Below are 20,064 nucleotides of genomic sequence, written 5' to 3' on the forward strand. Positions count from 1 at the left end.
CTGATCAGCTGTGGTCTGACGTAATGTCTGACGTAATGAAATCACACCCGGGTGAACTGGGTGACCGTAGCAACCATGCTCATTTTTTGTGCACAGACAGACAGACAGACAGACAGACAGACAGACAGACAAACAAAGCCAGTTGTAGGAGTGGTTTACACCACTCACAAAACTAGACTGAAATGTTAAAGAGGGACTAGTGGAGAAGAAATCCAGTAGAATTTTAAAAAAAAGTCATTTTATGAGTCAGAATCGTCTCATTTCATCAGCCTCACATACGTTTGGGGGCTCTCTCTCTCTCTCTGTGTGTGTGTGTAAAGCAAAGGTCCAGTGCATTGTTGCGGTGTCAGGTATTACATGATGTGGTTTCAAACAGCTGCAACCACCACGCCTCTTTAACAGGATCCTCCAGGACTTGCCAGACTTCAAGTGTTGCAAGTCAGAGATTTTACGTCATGACTTTACAACCTGGGAATGTTATAACGTTTGGGGGCTGTTGTTCTTTTACGGCATGGCTCCGCAGGAGGCTATAGCCGTCTGTAAGAGGGTTGTATGTGTGTGTCTGCCTGCCTGCGTGTCTGCTTGGCTCTCCAGAGCGAATTGTGCAAACCGCTGGACCAGTCAGTGGCAGGTTTATTGCGCCACATTGGGCCACAAAAAGAACCTCCACAAATCTGGTCTGTGGAGGATCTTTTTGTGTACTTTTCTTTTTTTTAACGACGTCACAGATTACAGATGTCTCAGGCTGGCCACGATGATTTTGTATTTATTCATTCATTTATTTCAATGTATTATTATTTATCTTTATGTATTTACTGAATTTATTTATTCATTCATAAATCAATTAATGAATTCATTCATTCATAGATTTCATTTTGTGTCACAGGAGCTCTGGTATATGGATTATTTATGGTTAACCTCTTACCCATTTTGGGCATGTCATTATAGATGAGAATTTCCAATCAAAATGTTCGACACCGATGAGTGTGTGAGATTGTAGATCGGCCATAGTTTTATTTTATGTTGAATAGTCTTAAGTCGGTGAAAACGTTCAGGAGGCGGTGAAAAGAAGAGCCTTCCGTGATTGAAGGTTTTAACAAGCACGTGGATTTCATCATCACTCAACCTTGTAAACATTGTTTAAGAGTGTGACCATGCTTACCCTGCCTCTCTGGTATTAGAAGCATCCTCTGGCATATATTAGTCCAAGCCTCCTTATTCTGGCCGTGTCAGACCAGTGGTTCTCAAAAAGTTTGAATTTCAAGGACCTGCATAACTCTCAGAGTTACAGTTGGAGGCCATCGATATTGTCCTTTTCTTTTTGCTGAGGTTTACGTGATCTGCGCAAAAGGACAGTTAACCCATTTTGGGCGGGAACCCCTTTTGGTGTTTTAAACATTATGTTATAATTTAGCTATTGAAAAATAGCAGATCTACAATCTCATAGCGCGCCACCGAGTGGCGCGCTACGAGCTTGTAGGTCTGCTATTTTTGAAAAATCGTGAAAATATTTATTTCAGAAAACTGGAGGATTTAGAAGGATTTTTTTTAATTTTGAGGTCAGGCCTAAATGGGTCAAATAATAAGGGACAATATCGGTGGCACCCAACTGTACAGACCTCTATTTGGAACCCCTTTTAAGGGGTTCCTGAGCCCCTGAGGCTCCCAGGACCCCACTTTTGAGATCCACTACCACAGACAACAATAGTTGGCTAGTGACTGGCTAGGCTTTAACTGTTAAAATTGTTATAGATTTTACGACAGGGTGGCTCTGGATGAGAATAGCCGTCCATGAGAGGGTGGGTGTGTGCGTGCGTGCGTGTGTGCCCACAGGTTTCCAGAGCTAATCACTGGACCGATCAGCACCAAACTTGCTATGCACATTGCCACATAGGCCAACAAAGTCTCATCAACATCACAATTTTTTCCTATGTCTTCGCTGTCCAGCAGAAACCAGCTAACTCCATTTTCAGGTTTTTCCTCTCTTTGTCTCCACCAGGCCGAAGGCATGGGGAGAGAGTATGTTTTGCTGCATGGTTTCTGGGGGTGTATGTGGTCTAATGCATATCAAATGTCCTTGACATTTAAAAAAAAAGGTTGACAATCACCGTTATGTCTTAATAACATTCTGCAACGTTACTGTAACCACCTCTCTGTGTGGTTTCCTTCCAGTGGTGATCATGTGTGCAGAAACGGACATCATACGAGAGATCATGCTGGCAGCGCACCGCCGGCGACTCACCAACGGCTCCTATGTGTTCTTCAACATCGAACTCTTCAATTCCTCCTCTTATGGTAAAGATATTCCACTCCATAACAACTGTTTTATTTATTTATTCATCCACTTCGTTTTTGCATGGTTAAATCGTTCCAACCTAAAATGATGTTCTCATAGTAGGGGAGAGCTGCCACGGTTGTAACGCGTCATGGTTGTAACATGCACGTTATCTCTTGATTGGTCAAAAATATCATGCTGGTGACAACATTAAGTTCTCCTGTTGGTTCGTAGGCAACGGTTCGTGGAAGCGAGGCGACAAGTACGACAACGATGCCAGACAGGCATACGCCGCTCTCAACACGCTCACGCTGCTCCGGACGGTCAAGCCCGAGTTTCTGAACTTCTCGGCCGAAGTGCAGAAGTCCGTCGAAAGAGCGGGACTCCACGACTGCAACGACTGTGGAAGTGTACGTAAGTTTGGGATACGTGTACGATGCAACCCAGCAGGAAACACCTGGGGAGTGTGTTTGTACAAGAACTTCCACTTCTAGAATGCATCCTCGCAAAGCGATCATGTCTTACGTTTTTTTTGTTTGTGACGTCTGTGCTGCCAAGCATTAAAAAACAAAACACTTCCTGCACATACAAGTCCTGTTTACTTAAGGTGAGTAGTGTAAATAACCGTTCTAGGGAAGGGAAAGGGAGACCTTTGTTATAGAAAGTGCACTCAACATCTACTTCAATACCCAGGTGCATGGCAAACGACAGTTAAAAGAAAAGTCTGCACACCACTGTTTTATTACGCTTGCAATGTTTCGATCACCAGATCTTCATCGTCAATTAATTCTTCATCATATCTTTTTAGTATTCCCACGTGGGGTATTCAGTTTTCAGCTTCACCCAGGTGATGGCTCCTCAGATCATGAGGAACTGCTCGGGGGGAGCTTTATTGGCATGAGAAAACATTTTACATTGCCAAAGCAGGTGTCAACATTGTGTAAACAGAACTATGTCACATTGTCGTTATGTACATGTTATACAGAGTATAAAGCTTTTTTGAAACAAAGCAGCAATCTTTTGCAGTCAATTTGGGACAAAATAGCATCATTTTTTCTCAAGACTATATACAAAAGAAAGCCTCAGAATTAAGATATGGTTAAAGGTAGCAGCTCTGTTTATATGCGGTCTACTTGGTACAGAGAATAGTCCTTAGGGTGGTTGTATTCCATTGGCTAACCTTTTATCGCAACAGTTCACAAATCTTGCTGCTGTGTTTGCACATTGTTGTATTTCTCCCAGGTTGTGTATAGTTTCAAACTCACTTTGGGGGTGTGTAATCTGTGGGAAGTATGTGTCAGACACACAAAACAAGCAGCAAGCAGAGTGTCAATCAGAGCACAGCATGTTGTGTTCATGCATGCAAACGCTGTCAACATGTTTAGTGGGAAACGTCACAGGCTGCTTGTGTCATCATGCCATCAGGCTAATTGATTTGTCCCAGACACGCCTCGTTTGGTCCTCAAGCCAAGGGACAACAATCCTCTAGCTCAGTGGTTCTCAACACATGGGTCGGCGCAAAGCGACGCGTTGTGAGCTCATAGATCTGTTATTTTTAGTTTGCGTCCCTGGAAACGTCTAATTTATTTTGTGGGGGATCTTGAGCTAAAAAGTTTGGGAAACACCAATCTAGCTGGTACGTGGGACAGTGTGAAATGGATGGGTAAAGTGTGAATGGGGGACCTGAGAGGTGGATGTATGGCTTTTGGCTTTGTCGAAATGCTTTGCCTGCCAGCCAGCGCTGGGCGGCCATTAAGCCTTTTGTACCCCTGAGCAGCAGGAGCTGTCACGTTGGGACAAACAGTGGATGACGATTCCACCCTGTAAGGTTAATGGAGCCCAGTGGGGACGCTGACAGGCACAGTTTGTACACAGATTTTACTCAACTGAAAGTACCGTAGCAGTACCACAATGTAGAAAATTAGAAGTGTACGTGTAATTTAAAATTTCACGTGAATAAAATTTGAAAAGTATTACGGCATCAAGATATCTTTGATGTCAGACAGAAACCTCAATCAATGCCCTACTTGATCATACATACTACTACAGCATCAAACAAAAGCATCAAAAGTAGGTCCACAAGCTCGGACGGTGGCGCGAAGCAACCCATTTTGAGCCTGTAGCATGTCGTTTTTTACATATACGGTTTCCACCTGACAGAGACCATATACTGCCTACCGGTACTCAAAGTACCAACATAAAGGCACGCATCATTATGCAGAATGTCCCATTTCTTTCACACCCGGTCCGCGACACGCTCTGAGCTCGTAGATCGGCGTAGACAAATAATATATACTCCACTATATATAATGTAGTGGAGTAAAAGTATGAAGTATAAAAAAATGGACATACTCAAAGTAAAGTAAAAGTTCCTTGTAGTTTGTGCTTTCCACCACACACAGTGGATGACGATTGGACCGTGCAAGGTTAATAGGGCCCCAGCGGGGAAGCTGGCGCAGTTGAGCAGCTCAGTTTTGTGGTAATGTTGGCTATTCAAAAATAGATGTGCATTTGCTTTTTTTTTAACACGTTATCTCTTTACACTGTAATCCTGGGCCCTACTCTCCCTCTGCCAACCTGGGGAGAGCCCTGAAGTGAGCTCATGCTTCCTTTAATGCATGAGGAGTGAGAAGACCGCTTCTTCTCACCTGACAGGGGAGAGTTTCCCCGTTAGGTATTCCAACCAGTTCCTTTCCCCTCCATGTGCCTCGACTGACCAGGGGGAGGCAGTATAGAAACCAGGATTATTGCTTTTTTTGTGAGGGTACCCAAGGGGTACATGCAAACTCCACACAGAAAGACCCTTTCGCCAACCCCACCTATAGGGTATGGGCACTGATGATGCAGAGGAGAGAACATGCCCACTGCGTCCCCAGCAGGAATCGAATCTGGTACCTTCTACCTGTGAGGCGACAGCGCTACCGACTGCACCACCGTGCCCCTGGTATACAGTTTGCTGATTCAATACTGGCTTGTCTCCAGATAAAACACACACACCTATATTGTGCTGCTGTTGATACCAACTGCATTGGTGACCTTCGAGGGAGGAGAATGGTGGCTTTTGTCCCTTTACCGAAGGTGATACATTTGCTCTCTTTCTCTCTCTCTCTCTCTCTCTCTCTCTCTCTCACTCCTGGGTTTGACTGGCGGTAAGGAATGCTCCCATGGGCACAGGGGACCTGTTTTATTCTCTCATGCTTGGTCGGTGCTGGGATGCTTAATTCCCACCTGCTCATCACATAGTAGTCATTGCTGTCGGGTGGAAAACGTGTTACTTTTCAGGAAATTGGGGAATAAAAACTTGTATTCCAATAGATCCAATGTAGTTATTATTTAGTCACAAGTTTCAATATTTATGAAAGTCATGGGCACATTTTCAATTTCAAAACTTGAAAAATCTAATATTACATTTTGGGGGATTCCACTACCACATATTTGTGCCCATGTGAGTGCACAACTTTGTGTGCCAGTTCATGTGGCCAAGTCATGGACCGTGACGTATATGCGGCTTACGTCTGTACTGACGTTACCTCTCCATCTTCAACCCAGACTGCGACTACTGGCCAATCACAGCGGGCCTTTCCTACAAGCAGCAGTCTGTCGCTCCATGTTGAAAGTGAAAGTGTGAAAGATCTCTTTTTCTGTATCGCATCGAACAAGGGAAACTTAAGGTACCCAGCACGGACAAAACACCTTCAGTGGCCAAAGACACATCGCTGTCTGCCTTCGTTCAAAATGTACGCTTTGTGTGTCAGTCTAGTACCTTACAAAGTGCGCTTAACCCATTTTTTGTGGGCTTGAGTAGCTTGCTACTCGATGTTGATGTTTTGACCCACATGATGTAATTTCAATGAGAAATTTCAGTGGGGAAATTCACAGGGGATGGCGGAATAAAGACATGGAAATAACATAGTGGGGTCACTACTCAAGCCCACAACTAAATAATGTAAAAGTGTAAAACAAGCCCTTCAATTTAGAAAGAGTGTATGACAGGAGTGCGTTTTAGAGATTCAAACGAGGACCCTGAGACAGGTGAGCTGCTCGCATGGCAGAGGGGCCCGCATTGCTAAAGACCCCCAGGGCAAAAAAAGCCATGTCACCATTTGTGAGAGGCCCAGATTTCTGGAACCATCAGTAGCACCCTGCTGGAGGATCTCAGGCAGCGGGCAGGCTCATTGGAAGTTAAAAGATCACAGATATAGCAGCAGGAGGCTGATCATTGAGGGCTTTAAAAACAAGCATTAAAAAAGCAGCTTACTTATCTTTGTACATCTGTACATTTTACCACTTGCACCCCAGTATATATATTCTGGGGTGAACTTTAGCTAAAAATCACACCCCTGATGAAGTGAGGGGCACAGCGAGGGCAGTATTTATATCAGCCCGATGATACATTGTTATTTACTACCCTAAACAAACATTAAAGGCCATAGACTTGGCTGGCAAAACATTACATCATAACTACTCTAAACAAACATTAAAGTCCATGGACTTGGCTGGCAACAGGGAATTTATAATTAGGCTCTAAACAAACATTAAAAGTCCATAGACTTCATGGCTGCCACATGACTTCATTTAAGAAAGCCATGCATTGGAGAGGCTAACGCCCTTTAAAAATAGCTAAATGTAGATCGCCAATGTTTTGCTGAAGTGATTTGGTGTAGACGGGGGAAAACGGTACAGAGCTAACTCGAGTTAAGTGGCTACTATAAGCAACCCATTCGCTTGTTTTTGCCTCTAGCAGGACACCCCCCGTTTTTGGGAACTTGGAAACAGGAATTTGGGTTTAGCTTCCTTAGTCCACTGAGTTACTAAGTGGTTAAATATTAACATGCAGTCCCAACCAGTAGATGGGTGTGTTGGGTTACAGCACTGTTATTACTGTAGATGCACGCAGAGCACATGACAGTGCAGCAGGACAGTACAGAACATGCGTCATAAATCATCTACAAACATGCCAGTTTTGAATTATAAGTGTGTTGTTGAAATGATTGCTCCCCTGGAACGATAGCATAATAAAGCCATGAATAGATACAACTTTTGCAATTAGATTTACAATTAGCATTGTATTATAATTTACAGCTTATTATTTATTATGTGACACAATCGATATTCCATAAACAAAGCCAGGTGCTTTGGTTTTCCCAGCACCAACTTTTATAGTACACCCTTTATACTTAGTTGACCAGGCTCCCCCAGGGCTCTGTACTTGGTCCCCTCTTTTCCCTCTACACAAAATCTCACAAGCTCACAATGCATTGCGACGCAACTTGTAGATCTGCCATTTCTGCCGAATGTTTGCCTATTTTCGCGGAATGTTTGCCTATTATGGCATGCCCAGACTCTAGCTCCTTGCTAACCATTGATTTAAACATGCTTGTTAACAGAGGACTACTGTACAGGTAGTACAGTCAAAGGTTATGCTAAAAGGATAACTACCCAACAGGGTCCATTGTACTCAATTCATCAGTAATACAATACAATGCAAACCATATTGGAATAAAACTAAAAGTTGAATCATAAGGTATATTTACAGTGAAAACGGAGGGATTTACAGTGAAAAAGGAGGGGTGGGGGTGGAAAAGCTCCTCATAAAAAGAGATTTTGAGTGAAAAGGTCTCCTTTAGCCCATGTCGATGTTACACAATGTACCCACTCACTTACAGTAGGTCCCCTGTATACTTGTCATTAACTTGTAGATCTGCTGTTCTCGGCAAATGTTCAGCCCAGAATAGGGACGCCGGAGTTAATGTGATGTTGTAGTCAAACACTAGAAGCTTTGAAAAGCACCCTCCCCATCCCACAGCCTCTGGCGTGTGGCATCAACAAGCGAGTCGAGTTGTGGCTTGAAAGAAAAATAGCCTCCGGAGACAAAATTAATTGGCTGTAATTAGGCTTGTTAAGCGAAACATTATGATTCTTGTCGGGTTGTGTATGGTACATGAACCACACCTGGGAGCCTTCTGACTTGCGTAAACAGTTCTGGGAGAAAATAGCACCAGGATAGCAGGCCATCTTTTGTGTAAAAATTGTCCTGACTCTGTATCTACGTATTGTGATTTTTTTCTTTTTTGTTTTTGTCTTTTAACCACTGCACAAAAGAAGTTTCCGAATGGAAAAAGAAAGAACTTTGAAATTGAAGTTGACTGAATGCGCCATGTTTTGGCATACAACACGCAACATTCAAACTGCACCTCCTATGGTACAACCCAAATCCACTGTTCTATGTGAACGGGACATCTTGTGGCTACAGAGCTGTCCCGTTATCCACCACGCTGCTGGGGGTGTGGGGTGGGGGACAAGGCCAGGCCACACAGAATCTCAGTGGGTTGGGACGCTCGTCCACCCGGTGACAGACGAAGAGATATCAGCACAGATCTCGCATAATTGCACACATACAGTACATCGCAGCCTCATTTATTTCCACCCGTGGGGGGGACAAAGCGCTTATAGAGCGTTCCCTTTTCAGACAGGACATTTTAATGGCCAGACTTGAAAACTTGTGGCCACAGCGTGGAGGAGGGTGTGTGTGCGTGTGCGTGTGTGTGTGCGTGCGTGCGCAGAAAATCCTCTCTTTTGTCCGGTGGTCCCGCAGTGAGAGGCGGGCAGCGCATAACTCCCAGCAGAGAAGCATTCAAGCTGTCCACTTTGTGTTAGCCAGTAACCACAGTGACCAGTGGCAGGTCGAAACACACTGACCATGACGTAGTGGTACGCGCAGTGATAGTGGCTGATAGAATGTGCCACCAGTACGGCTCACTCATTTTTTTTTTTTTTTTTTTTTTTTACATATTATGAATGTGCACATTGTAAAGCTTTCACATGACGTGTCGTACATTGAAATGTGAAAGTAGTTGAAGAAGATACGCTTGTTTAATGTTGTCAAACCTCAAGAAGCTGAGGGAAAATGATCTCATTGTCTGTCAATGATCTATTATATCACACCGCTTGGCATTTAGTTTGTTTCACATATTGTTACATTTGAGCTGAGTTGACATACATGACAAGAATCAAAGGCATATCAGTATACCTATATGCAGCTGATTCAGAACTAGAAATGCATTCTGTCGAGGTGCCAACTTGCGCCTTGCACACAATAGGCCATACTTGGCCTACTTGTGTGCAAGCAGAGCGTGCATGTACTCCTACTAACTAATGTCTATTACAACTGCTGTTCTTTTGACACGGGTGAAAAATGGGTTACAAAATCGTGGGATAAAAATTATAAGTAAAAAAAAAAAGAAACTGCTGTTCTAAATCCCTTAGACCCGTTATTGACCTTATACCAACCTTGAAACGTACCTTAGTTACGTCATCATCAACAACGGCGAGCCGCCCCGCGTCTGAACCGGTCCAGAAATGAGTTACCGTGTTGGGGTCCCCGGGGGTCTGACCGACCTCTTCGGCGCCTCGCTGTAAAAAAGAAAGAAGAAAAGTATCCGTCATAAATCCGGGTTACGGTTGTAAGTGGGGTGGGGTGGGGTGGGGGTGAGTGTGTGCAAGCAGTAACATATTTCCAGATATTGTATTATATCATAGCATGTTTCCTATTAACAGTGGTGGTCAAAGTACTTGAGTCAAAGTATAGATACTGCTGGTCAAATATTACTGAACTACAAAGTTACTCTGTCAAATTGGTAATGGAGTGGAGTAAATAGCACAATATTTCTCTTTCAAAGATATTGGCGTAAAAGCAATAATCTTCCAACAAATTAATAAGTAGTAATAGCACACATACTCAGAAAGTTTACTTACAGTAATAAGTACAGTACTTAAGTAAATGTACTTTGTTACTGTCCACCACTGCCTATAAAACACAAAAATGTGAAACATGTCACCAAAAAGGATGGTCAGCGCAGTGCATTCTGTAAAAAATACTCCATTATAATATTTGTCCTGCGTGTGGATATTTTTGGAACACTGTAATCACTTTATTTAAACGATTTAAGCATTTGTTTGGAGCAGTGGAATGTCTATTCACAGAATGTGTTGCCAGGACAGTGAAAGCAAACATTTTTAACATGTGAAACCACAGGCAGTTTGCAGTATCAGCATATCTCCTTCCCAGACTTATCTCCGTGTCAGCCATGTGCTATTCTCGGCCTGTCCTCAACCATACACATTCTTTGTAGAATTTGTAGACCAATCGATAAGATGTAAGTATGTTGGAGGGGCTTCTTGTCGGTATCGGCCAGGAGCAAGGGTGTCTCTCCCATTCCCATTTCAATGCAACAGGCACAGCAGCCATGTTGGAAAGAAATTGGACCTTTACCTTCCTTCCGCCACAGGTCTTACCATTTATACCGATTAAGGCTCTGTTCCATTTAGTGTAGCTCAGTATTTCTCAAACGTTTTTAATGTCAGGAACGCTGAGTGTACAAATGGAATGAGGCCATTTGTAGCTACACTTTACACCCCCGTAAGGGGACATTTCGAACCCCCTCAAGGAACCCTGAGGGGTCCCCGGACCCCACTTTGAGACCCACTGGTGTAGCCGAGTGTTTCCAGTGAGCCAACGTGTACAACACCAGCACACTGACTCTGTTTGACTAGAATGGAACAGAGCTTTCATCAGTATCATTGGATCCTATTAGGATTTTAACGATTCTGGTACCTAGGTTCCAAATGGACCCTTGCAGGTCTGTGTAACTCTCAGAGTTATGGTGGTCCTTGAAATTAAAAAGTTTGAGAACCACTGGTATTGTAATTGTATAGCGGCCATTAAGCCCACATACCAGCTCTGACAGTGTGATAAATCCAAATGTGATCATGGAACCGATTCCTGGTTGCTCAATGTTGGATCCTCTGGTTTACGAATCCCCCCCAGTGTCTCTTTACTCTTTGCTCTCGTCCAATTGAAGATGTGTCTCGTGTTTCAGATCAACATGTTTGTGGAGGGTTTCCATGACGCTCTGCTACTGTACGCCATCGCTCTGCACGAAGCCATGAAGAACGGATACAGCAAGAAGGACGGAGCCGAGATCACCTCACGCATGTGGAACAGAACGTTTGAGGGTAAAACTCACTGGACAGTATGCCTTCGCTGTTTCCTTTTGGACGACTCCAGTTTCTTAACGATTCCCTCTTACAGCCCAAACAGCACCAATGATTCACCATGCAACTACTTGCAACCATCATCCCCAATGGCAGTTGCAAGGAGTTGCATTGGTGCGTTGACCTTAAAGGACCACTTCACCCCTTTTCAACCAATCTTCATATAACTGGTCCTCACTAATGTAATGTTCATGATAAAATACCAATTTTTTTGTTCTACTCGGTCTGTGTCTCATGGGAGGGCTGTGGGCAGTTCAGAAACACGTCCACAAGTAACATCATCGATGGGGAATCCAAGCTAATAGAAACCACAGGCTTTCTATTCCTGAAAAGTTGCGATAATAAAAATCTATATATATATATTTTTTTAAATCTTGTTTGAACTGCCCACAGCCCTCCTATGAGACACAGACTGAGTAGAAAAAAATAGTGGTATTTTATCATGAACATTAGTGAGGACCAATTATATGAAGATAATTTGAAAAGTGGTGAAGTGGTCCTTTAAAACTGTTTTGTTGCAAAGAGTTGCTTTGGTGCAGTCGGGGCTTTAAGGTTCCGATTCCTAAACGGTTACCTTTAACTATATATATAGTTAAAGGTAACAAAGGTCAAGTTTAATAAGTAATTTACGGTTCAATTGGTTAAACATTAATTTACACAGCACTCATGATAGTGATGAAGTCTAAGAAGCTATCTATGAAATCTTTGAAAAGGTTTAATCTGCAAAACAACTTTATAATATGTACTTATAATATGAACTTTACAATATGTAGTGGGGGTCCCTGCTTCATCTCTCTCTCAGCTAGGGGGTCCTCTGCCTGAAATAAAGAACCCTTAGCTAAATGATATTTAGCAAAGCACAGCAGGTCACAGATATGAAACATGTCGGTCCAGGGTGGGGGGCTGGTGCTGACGCATATGGGGCACGGGGAGCACAGGCTCCATGCTGCCAGCTCTCTACATGAAATAACAATGTTCCATTCCGCAGGAATTGTCAAGAACAGGCTTGTGTTTTCTTGTAAAAAGAAATAATATTTTAAAAATGTCAGGAATTTTTGGAACATAGATACTGGGGGATGTAATTACAGTTCTTGGGCCCCGAGCCAACAAAAGCCCAAATGTGGATGAGATTTCCCTTTTGATTGGCTGAAGCCTCTCTCTCTCTCTCTCTCTCTCTTTCAGGGATAGCGGGTCCCGTATCCATGGACCTCAACGGGGACAGAGAGGGAGATTTCTCGGTGATGGCGATGACCAATCCTGAAGCGGGCACATATGAGGTCAGAACCAACTGCCGTCAATTTAGCCGAAGAAATGACTCCAATGTTCAGAATGATACCACAATCCACCACACCCTGGTTATAATAGTTCTGTGTTTTTCAATATATATATATTTATTTTTGTGACTTTTCGTTTTCAATTTCTGTTTTTGTCCTGTGATTGGCCAGACTTCGCTTTGACTGGCAAATGCCAGGATGAAACTCATTGTCTCCCCATCATCAAAAAATAAAGGAAAAACAGCTCCCTCTCGAGACAGCAACAGTCTGTATCGAGAGACTACCCCTATAGTAATACAGTCAAGCCCCCAGCAGGGACCTCACTGAGTCTATACATTTATGGGAGGATGATTGTTATTGCTTAAACAATTTTGTGGGACATATTTATGCTATAGTTGTTATAAGGTTGTTCCACAGCCCTCGTGGATTAAAAAGATGTTGGGAGAATGAGTTGTTGGGCCAACGCTATCATAGTAGTTTTACACCCGATTGTTTTTGTTTTAGGTGGTGGCCAATTATTTCGGCGTCAACGGAAGCTTCCAGGTGCTGGGCTTCAACACGGACTGTTTCACTCTGAGGGGAAAACACAAAACTCATACGGAGATCCCCGACAAATCATGTAAATTAAACCTTTGCCCCCCTGCCTTGCTTTTCACTGCGACATACCAGGTCCACCATGTCCACTGTTGGCTAGAACCTTGTATGTCCAAAACTGTTACATTAAGGAAATGGACGAAAAATAATAATAATATAACCTGTGTTCCAATGGAACCAACATAGTTATTATTTAGTCACAAGCTCTTGTTAATACTTTTGCATTGGTTCAAGAGTAAGACACACTTAACCATTCAGAAATGGCATTGCGATGCGTTGTGTGAGCTTTAAGATCAGCTATTATTTTTGATACTACCTATTATGCTGTACTATATTGACAAAGTAGGGCATTCATTTACGAAAAAAAAGTATTATATTATATATTATATTATATTTAGTGCTGTCCAAATTAATGCGCTATTGGCGCGTTAACAACGCTTGACCTAACTAGCGACACACCGTTGGGCGATAACGTTACATGAACTCAACTCAACCAGAGCTAGAACGCAACTGAAGTTTTCGCGCTCTAAGAGACTGACAGATGTTTATAGAAGGCCTGCATGCAGCCTGTCAGCTGCCATGTCAGAAAGATACATTCTCTTTTCTTTGTTGTTGTGTGTGTGTGTGTGTGTGTGTGTGTGTGTGTGTGTGTGTGTGTGTGTGTGTGTGTGTGTGTGTGTGTGTGTGCTTTTTAATGCATTGGATATACTGTATAAAACTATAGTATACATTTGGAATCATCCTGCTCCACAATGCACTGCTTTTCAGTTTATCGTTGACCCAATAAAAAAAAAAGATTATTATGTGATTAATCGCACGATTAACTACACAAATCATGTGATTAATCACGATTTAATCGTTGGACAGCACTAATTATATTATATTATAAGAGGTTTATTAATAAACGCCCCTCATTTTCCAAGCAGGTGGACTCGGGGTATCAGCTGTGACTGGCATCATAGTTGGAGCCCTGCTGGGGACGGCGCTGCTTATGGCGTTTTACTTCTTCAGGTAAAACATACATCTTTTCTTAAAACTGCTTTTGATATCCCCCCCTTTGGTTTCCCCCCTTTCCATTGTTATGTCCAGTGGGGATATGTTTTAAATAATCCGTGATTCTGGTCAGACTGAATAATACTGTACATTTGCATAATAATACATAAAATCTATTTGATTGATTGATTGATTGATTTAAAAAAGAATCACTCTAATTAATGGATTTCTTTATTTCTATTTTATGGAATTGTTAAGAAAACTTTTGAATTAGTTTTTATTTTATGAAAGTACTTTCTTGTGGGGTATATATATATATTGTTTTTGAACATATTTTGTAATAATAATTGAAAACACAATGTTGGAAACAAAAAAAATAAAGGGGTATTTACTTGCGATCCATAAATATTGTCTGCGAGACCGCAGTGGTCCAACAGTGGTCTTGACACAGTTTATTAATGTCTTCTCAATCCTTCCTGCAGGAAGAATTACAGAATAACCATCGAGCGCCGCACGCAACGGGAAGAGTGTGACATCGGGAAGCACCGTCAGCTCCGAGAGGACTCCATCAGATCGAACTTCTCGGCAGCGTAGAGCCCGCCCCCTTATCGTAGGAGTCGCCCGTGAAACATTCCCGTTTTTAGGGAAGCATGAATTGAAATGTGACCAACCAAAGACTTTGCAAAAAGGCTGTTTTAAAGGAGTCATTCTATTTAAATGAAAAGCTAGTTTGTGTTTTATATTCTTTTAAATGTCTTTTTTTTTTTACTTTCATAAACTCAGGAACGTTTTGTCACAGTCACAAGGACCACTCACTTGCATTTCCTCTGTACAGAAATTACCATAATGTATGTAGTAGTGTGACCTGCTCTACCGAATCATTTGGACAAAAATAAGATTGTATGTTAAAGGAGCACTTTCAATCTTATCTTCATATAATTGGTCCTCCCTCACTACACTACGTTTATAAGATGGGACCATTTCTGTCTCCTCTCTTTGTGTCTCATTGGAGGGCTGTGGATAGTTCAGAAACCTGCCTACCAGTTATCGGTAGGAAGATTTAGTTATTTTTTGACTACCAATGATGTCATTGGTAGTCATCGGTTTGTGAACTGCATCCATAGCCCACAAATGAGACACAGAGGCCCCTTTTCCACTGGAAATGTATTGTTTCAGAACCCTAAATGTCGGTTCGGAACTGGAACCAACACCTGGCCACTGGTTCTGTAGAACGGACCATTTCTACTAGAACCAAAGTTGTTTTGGTGGAAAAGGGGCCAGAGTGAGTAGACAGAAAAGTGCCATCTTATAATGACCATTGGTGAGGACCAATTTGAAAATGAGTGAAGTGCTCCATTCATTCTTGATTTCCAGCTGTTTTGGGGGTTTGCAGAACTTATTGTAAATATTACTGCCAATGGTGGAGAGCCGTTAGCTAATTCCCCAACAAGTGTAATAACAATATTCATGTGTGATTTGGTCGTTTAAATATTAATCGCTGTCATGCACAGTAAAATCTCAGGATTTCGCTGTGTGTATAGTACCATCATACTATGGAAAATAGCAGATCTACAAGTTCGCAATGCAACAGTTTGCAAACTTGTAGACCTGCTATTTTTGACACAATAAATCAGGCTAAAGGCTTACCGATAGGACACGTATCAAGGCTCACACCGTCACTATTCTGTGGCGAAGTTCCGCAGAAACTGCCGATCTACAAGCTCACAAAAAACTAAGAATATAGGGTTTATGTTGCATGCTTTTCATAGGATTAATGAAGAATCAAGTGCTTGAAATGCCACCTCAATTGTTGAACGTGAGCAGCTCCAAGCTGGTCTTAACTTGAAGCGCAAAGTCTGTGTGGAAAATAGAGTCACGACTCGCGGGGACGATTACTATAGTTCTCGGCGCTAAATTGGTCTTGCGCTGGGTAGAAGATAAGGCCCCATTTCAACTGCAGATGCAGCACATGCTTGTTGGTCAGCTATGTTCACTGCTCCAAAGTATGAATCTTTCAGAATGTGCGTGCGCTCTTCATTGTCCTTAGGAAACCCTAACCCTATGCCAGCAAAAAGGTCTGTTTCCTGCTGTCATAAGCCCTGACAGAAATTAATACATTATAAAAGGACATTCCCCTTATATGTATTTGCACTCCTTGATGTTGTTTAATGAAACATTTCATAGGGATCCTAACTGCTTAATGATTTAAGATGTTTGAAATGGCATAGATACATGCATGATACCACTGCATGTATCTATTACAAATTCAATTCAAGGATGATTAAAGGGGGTGTAAGTGATTGCTTTTTGTGTAAAACATTTTTGTTTGTTTGTTTTGTTAAAGCTGTATATTGTGATAGTAATCATTGCTATAGAGTGTTTGTTCAGTAACCCCCATCTCTCCAGCTGTTTAGTGAACAGAGAATACATTTTTCAGTTGGGATACCAATTGTATCCAATCAGGAGAGATCATTTATCATTTATCACAATTCCAAATTTGTCTGCTTAATTGATTGTGTCATCATTTCCAATTTCACTTGTTTATCCTGTATCCGGTAACATTAGTATCCCAACTTGAAAATGTATTTTCTGTTTACTAAAAAGAGCTGGAAAGATGCGGAGACTCCTGTTACTGAACAAACACAAATAGTTATTTAACATGTATTTTAATTAATACAAAAAAATATCACTTACAGACCCTTTAAACAGTCTTTGCTGGAATCATGTTCTTAGCTTGAATAAAGTGTGAAGAATTCCACTAGTTTACTTTTATAAAGAAAGTTGATAAAAAATAATATGCAATATGCAAAGTCACACTTCGGTATTGCACAAATTTGTTTTTGTTTGTTTTTCATGTAGAAAGCCTAGTCAAAATAAACCAGAAGTATGCTGAGTTACATGATACCAGTTTTAACAGTATAATAGCCTTAAAAACTAAGTGTAAATTAGAGTTATATTTATGTATTTTAGTACAACAATGGAAACGTGAACTGAGAGTCACTTATTTTGTACATATTTAATTAAGGACACTTCAAATGTTAGAATTTATTATGAAATACTGTACTCTGTATTGTCTCTTTGTTGCATTTTGGCCTCCTAACAAATCATGTTTTGCATATTTTAAAATATAGTATTACAGTATTCCCCACACTGTGCTCACTTGTACATTATGCAGTTCAAAGCTTATGTCCTTATTCCTATTTTTGTGAATTTCAAAGTGTGTGGTAAAGACGTCTATTGAACTATTTTCAGTGCTATGTCATCTTTTGAATGAATAACATTCATCTGTTGCTTGAGATGTGCTAGTAGAAAAGTTATCGGGTAGAAAATAATTAGTAGAAAAAGATTTAACTATGAATGTACAAATGTAAACAAATTGGTCCATTTGGTTAGCTACTGTTGATATTTGTGGTTACAACTAGGGTTGTCAATAATAATAATAATCTGATTATTAACGGTTTAATAGCACTATAGCAGGTATGTTTTGAATGAAAGAAGGATACTACTAGCGAAGTTTATTAACTAGCTAAAGGTAGATGCAAGTGTTTGTTGATAAAACAGGTAAAGTGTGTTAAAGAATAAATACCGTACATCTAATCAAATGTGGATCCGTAGCCTATAATGCATAATAAATTGAGGATCCTTCAAATTAAAGGGTTGAGAATCATTGTTCTAAATCTAAAAATTGCGATCCAAGTACAGTTGTATCTCAATTCCGTTTCTCTTAGAATTCTTTCAGATACACGGCCATAGGTATGGCCGTGGCCGATTCCGCCATTCCTTCGCGGGGTGAAAACAATACAGCTGATTGATTGACATTTTTATTAACAGTTTGTAGAATAAGCAAAGTTTGAGGAAAGCAAATTAAGTTATTAAGTTCAATACAAGGTTTGCTTAGAGGATAAACCCAGAAAATCACTAAGAATGGTTTACATTGAGGTCCTCTTTTTCAATTCATCAGAACATTTAATAACATACAAATATGCAGTAGGTTACTATGCAAAAAAAGGGATGTACACATTATATTAAAAAAACATCTTTGTCGTAGTGCAACATAGGTGAAGTAGCCTATTGTAGTGCAGGTAATTCCAACAAACCCGCTCTTGCAAAAATGGGAAAAAGGGCTTTGTTAAGACCTGTGTGAAAAGGGAGCGATTGGTGCAGGCAGTGAGGAGCAGCGGCAGTGTTTCTGACATTCAGATAGACATTCATTCAGACTTTGAGTGAATTATAGTTGGATTATGCTAAACTTTCTGCGATTCTGCCAATAATGATCGTTTGAGACACATTGCGGAGTCAAGCAAGGGAATCGCGTGACGTTGATCCCCTTCCCCTATTCGGTCATACTAGGACATGACGTATGTGTGGTCAGAAGAATAGGGGTTTACAATGGTGCAAGACAAGCATATAGCCTTTGAAGAGAAACCAGTCTGTGTTACTGGACATTGAAAAACGCTGATTCAAATGGTTGTGATTTATACACCTATAGTGCACATATGTGTGCCAGTGAGGAAACTTGGCTGGATGAGACGCGCTGGGGGCAGCCACCGCATCTCATTTGCATAAAGTAAATAATGTTGACTTGGTTTATTGGTATTCATGTGGCCACGGTGCCAGATTATCGCCATGCAGATAGAAAACACTTAACCACTTGAACCCTATAGCCACACTATTCTGGGGACAATATTTGGTGGAGGTGCACAGCAGATCAGCTATTTTCAGCCAAAATATTTGGTGTAGAGGGTAAACATTTGAGTCCTGGGGGACCCTGGTCAACTAAGTATATAGGGTTTGTTTAAGTGGTCAGTCTGAGAGACAGCTTATGCAATGCAGCATGGCTAATACATGCATCTCCGACCAAAACTGTATATATACATACTTCTATAGGCCGCCGCCTATATATAGTATATACACATTAAAGCTGCACTATTTAACTTTCCTCTTCTACCCTGGATTTGAACCTGCAGTTTCCTGCACAAGTGCTGACATTTTTACCATTGAGCTAATAGAGCCCTACCTGCTTGCTCTGCGGAGCATTTGGATTTTCATGTTTAGGTCATAATTCGTGTCAGATCCCATGTGTCTAGGTGAGACATGACCTTTGACACGATCTAAATGTCTCCATAGAAGAGCAGGCCGGAGACTAAATAAAACCACCCCAATTGTATACGTTACTTATTAACATACTTTTACCATAGTATACAGATTGGACAAAACAATAAATAAAAAAACCACACCTGTGTGAAGTGAGGGGCGCTCTTATCATCATGCGTCATCATACATCATCTCATTCTGGCCAATCACAATTTGCGTCCTCACTTTTGTCTTCAATGTTTGTGTTTACACAGACCCTCAAGCCGGACATAACATATAACATTCTATAACAATAGATTCGGGCCGCTACTCAGCCCTCACACCTGCCTTGCATGCAGATCCGACCGAGACCTCTGTATTTTTCAGTCCCTTTATGCTCATATATGGACATCGCTGATGTCATCAGTATGGCCATATATGGGCATCAGGTCATTGCGCCTGATGCCATGACAACACTATACGTTGAGGTTAGATAACACACTCATTTGGCCGTAGCTGCATTAGGAATTTATTATGGGTAATGGCTGAGTCATGGCTGAGTCTGAGTCATGGTGACATGAGGTCCGCCATAACGTGGTCCGCCTGGTCCTCCCGAAGCAAATGTTAATATAAGAAGATCTATTTGAACGGTTCACTGTTCTGAAGTACCGTTGGTTCGACGGTGCACATTCTAACTAAGCCTATAGCCCTAACCCTATTAGCCCCCCATTGATTCCATCCAGAATCATTTGAAAACACAGAGATTATTAATTCTGATAGATGTTAACTAAAATGTCCATT

General features: G+C 41.5%; 1 protein-coding gene and 1 long non-coding RNA gene across 3 annotated transcripts in view; both read left to right on the plus strand.

Moving 5' to 3' along the window:
- npr3 (natriuretic peptide receptor 3) overlaps nucleotides 1-15,103 on the plus strand; it is a 28,723-nt gene extending 13,620 nt beyond the window's left edge. The window contains exons 2-8 of one of the 2 annotated variants that reach the window (XM_079516164.1): nucleotides 2,173-2,295; nucleotides 2,510-2,685; nucleotides 11,155-11,290; nucleotides 12,512-12,606; nucleotides 13,108-13,222; nucleotides 14,121-14,208; nucleotides 14,673-15,103. In XM_079516164.1, the coding sequence (XP_079372290.1) occupies nucleotides 2,173-2,295; nucleotides 2,510-2,685; nucleotides 11,155-11,290; nucleotides 12,512-12,606; nucleotides 13,108-13,222; nucleotides 14,121-14,208; nucleotides 14,673-14,784 (845 nt within the window). In that variant the 3' untranslated portion in view covers nucleotides 14,785-15,103. The remainder of the gene's footprint in view (nucleotides 1-2,172; nucleotides 2,296-2,509; nucleotides 2,686-11,154; nucleotides 11,291-12,511; nucleotides 12,607-13,107; nucleotides 13,223-14,120; nucleotides 14,209-14,672) is intronic. The other variant, XM_079516165.1, reaches the window with a different exon arrangement.
- A 316-nt stretch (nucleotides 15,104-15,419) lies between these two features.
- Nucleotides 15,420-17,844, plus strand: LOC306933259. Its single transcript, XR_013791204.1, has 3 exons — nucleotides 15,420-16,577; nucleotides 16,805-17,616; nucleotides 17,689-17,844. It is a non-coding gene; the product is annotated as an uncharacterized lncRNA (long non-coding RNA).
- The last annotated feature ends 2,220 nt before the right edge of the window (nucleotides 17,845-20,064 follow it).

The sequence above is a fragment of the Electrona antarctica genome (genome assembly GCF_951216825.1).
Source record: "Electrona antarctica genome assembly, chromosome: 12".
Lineage (NCBI taxonomy): Eukaryota > Metazoa > Chordata > Actinopteri > Myctophiformes > Myctophidae > Electrona > Electrona antarctica.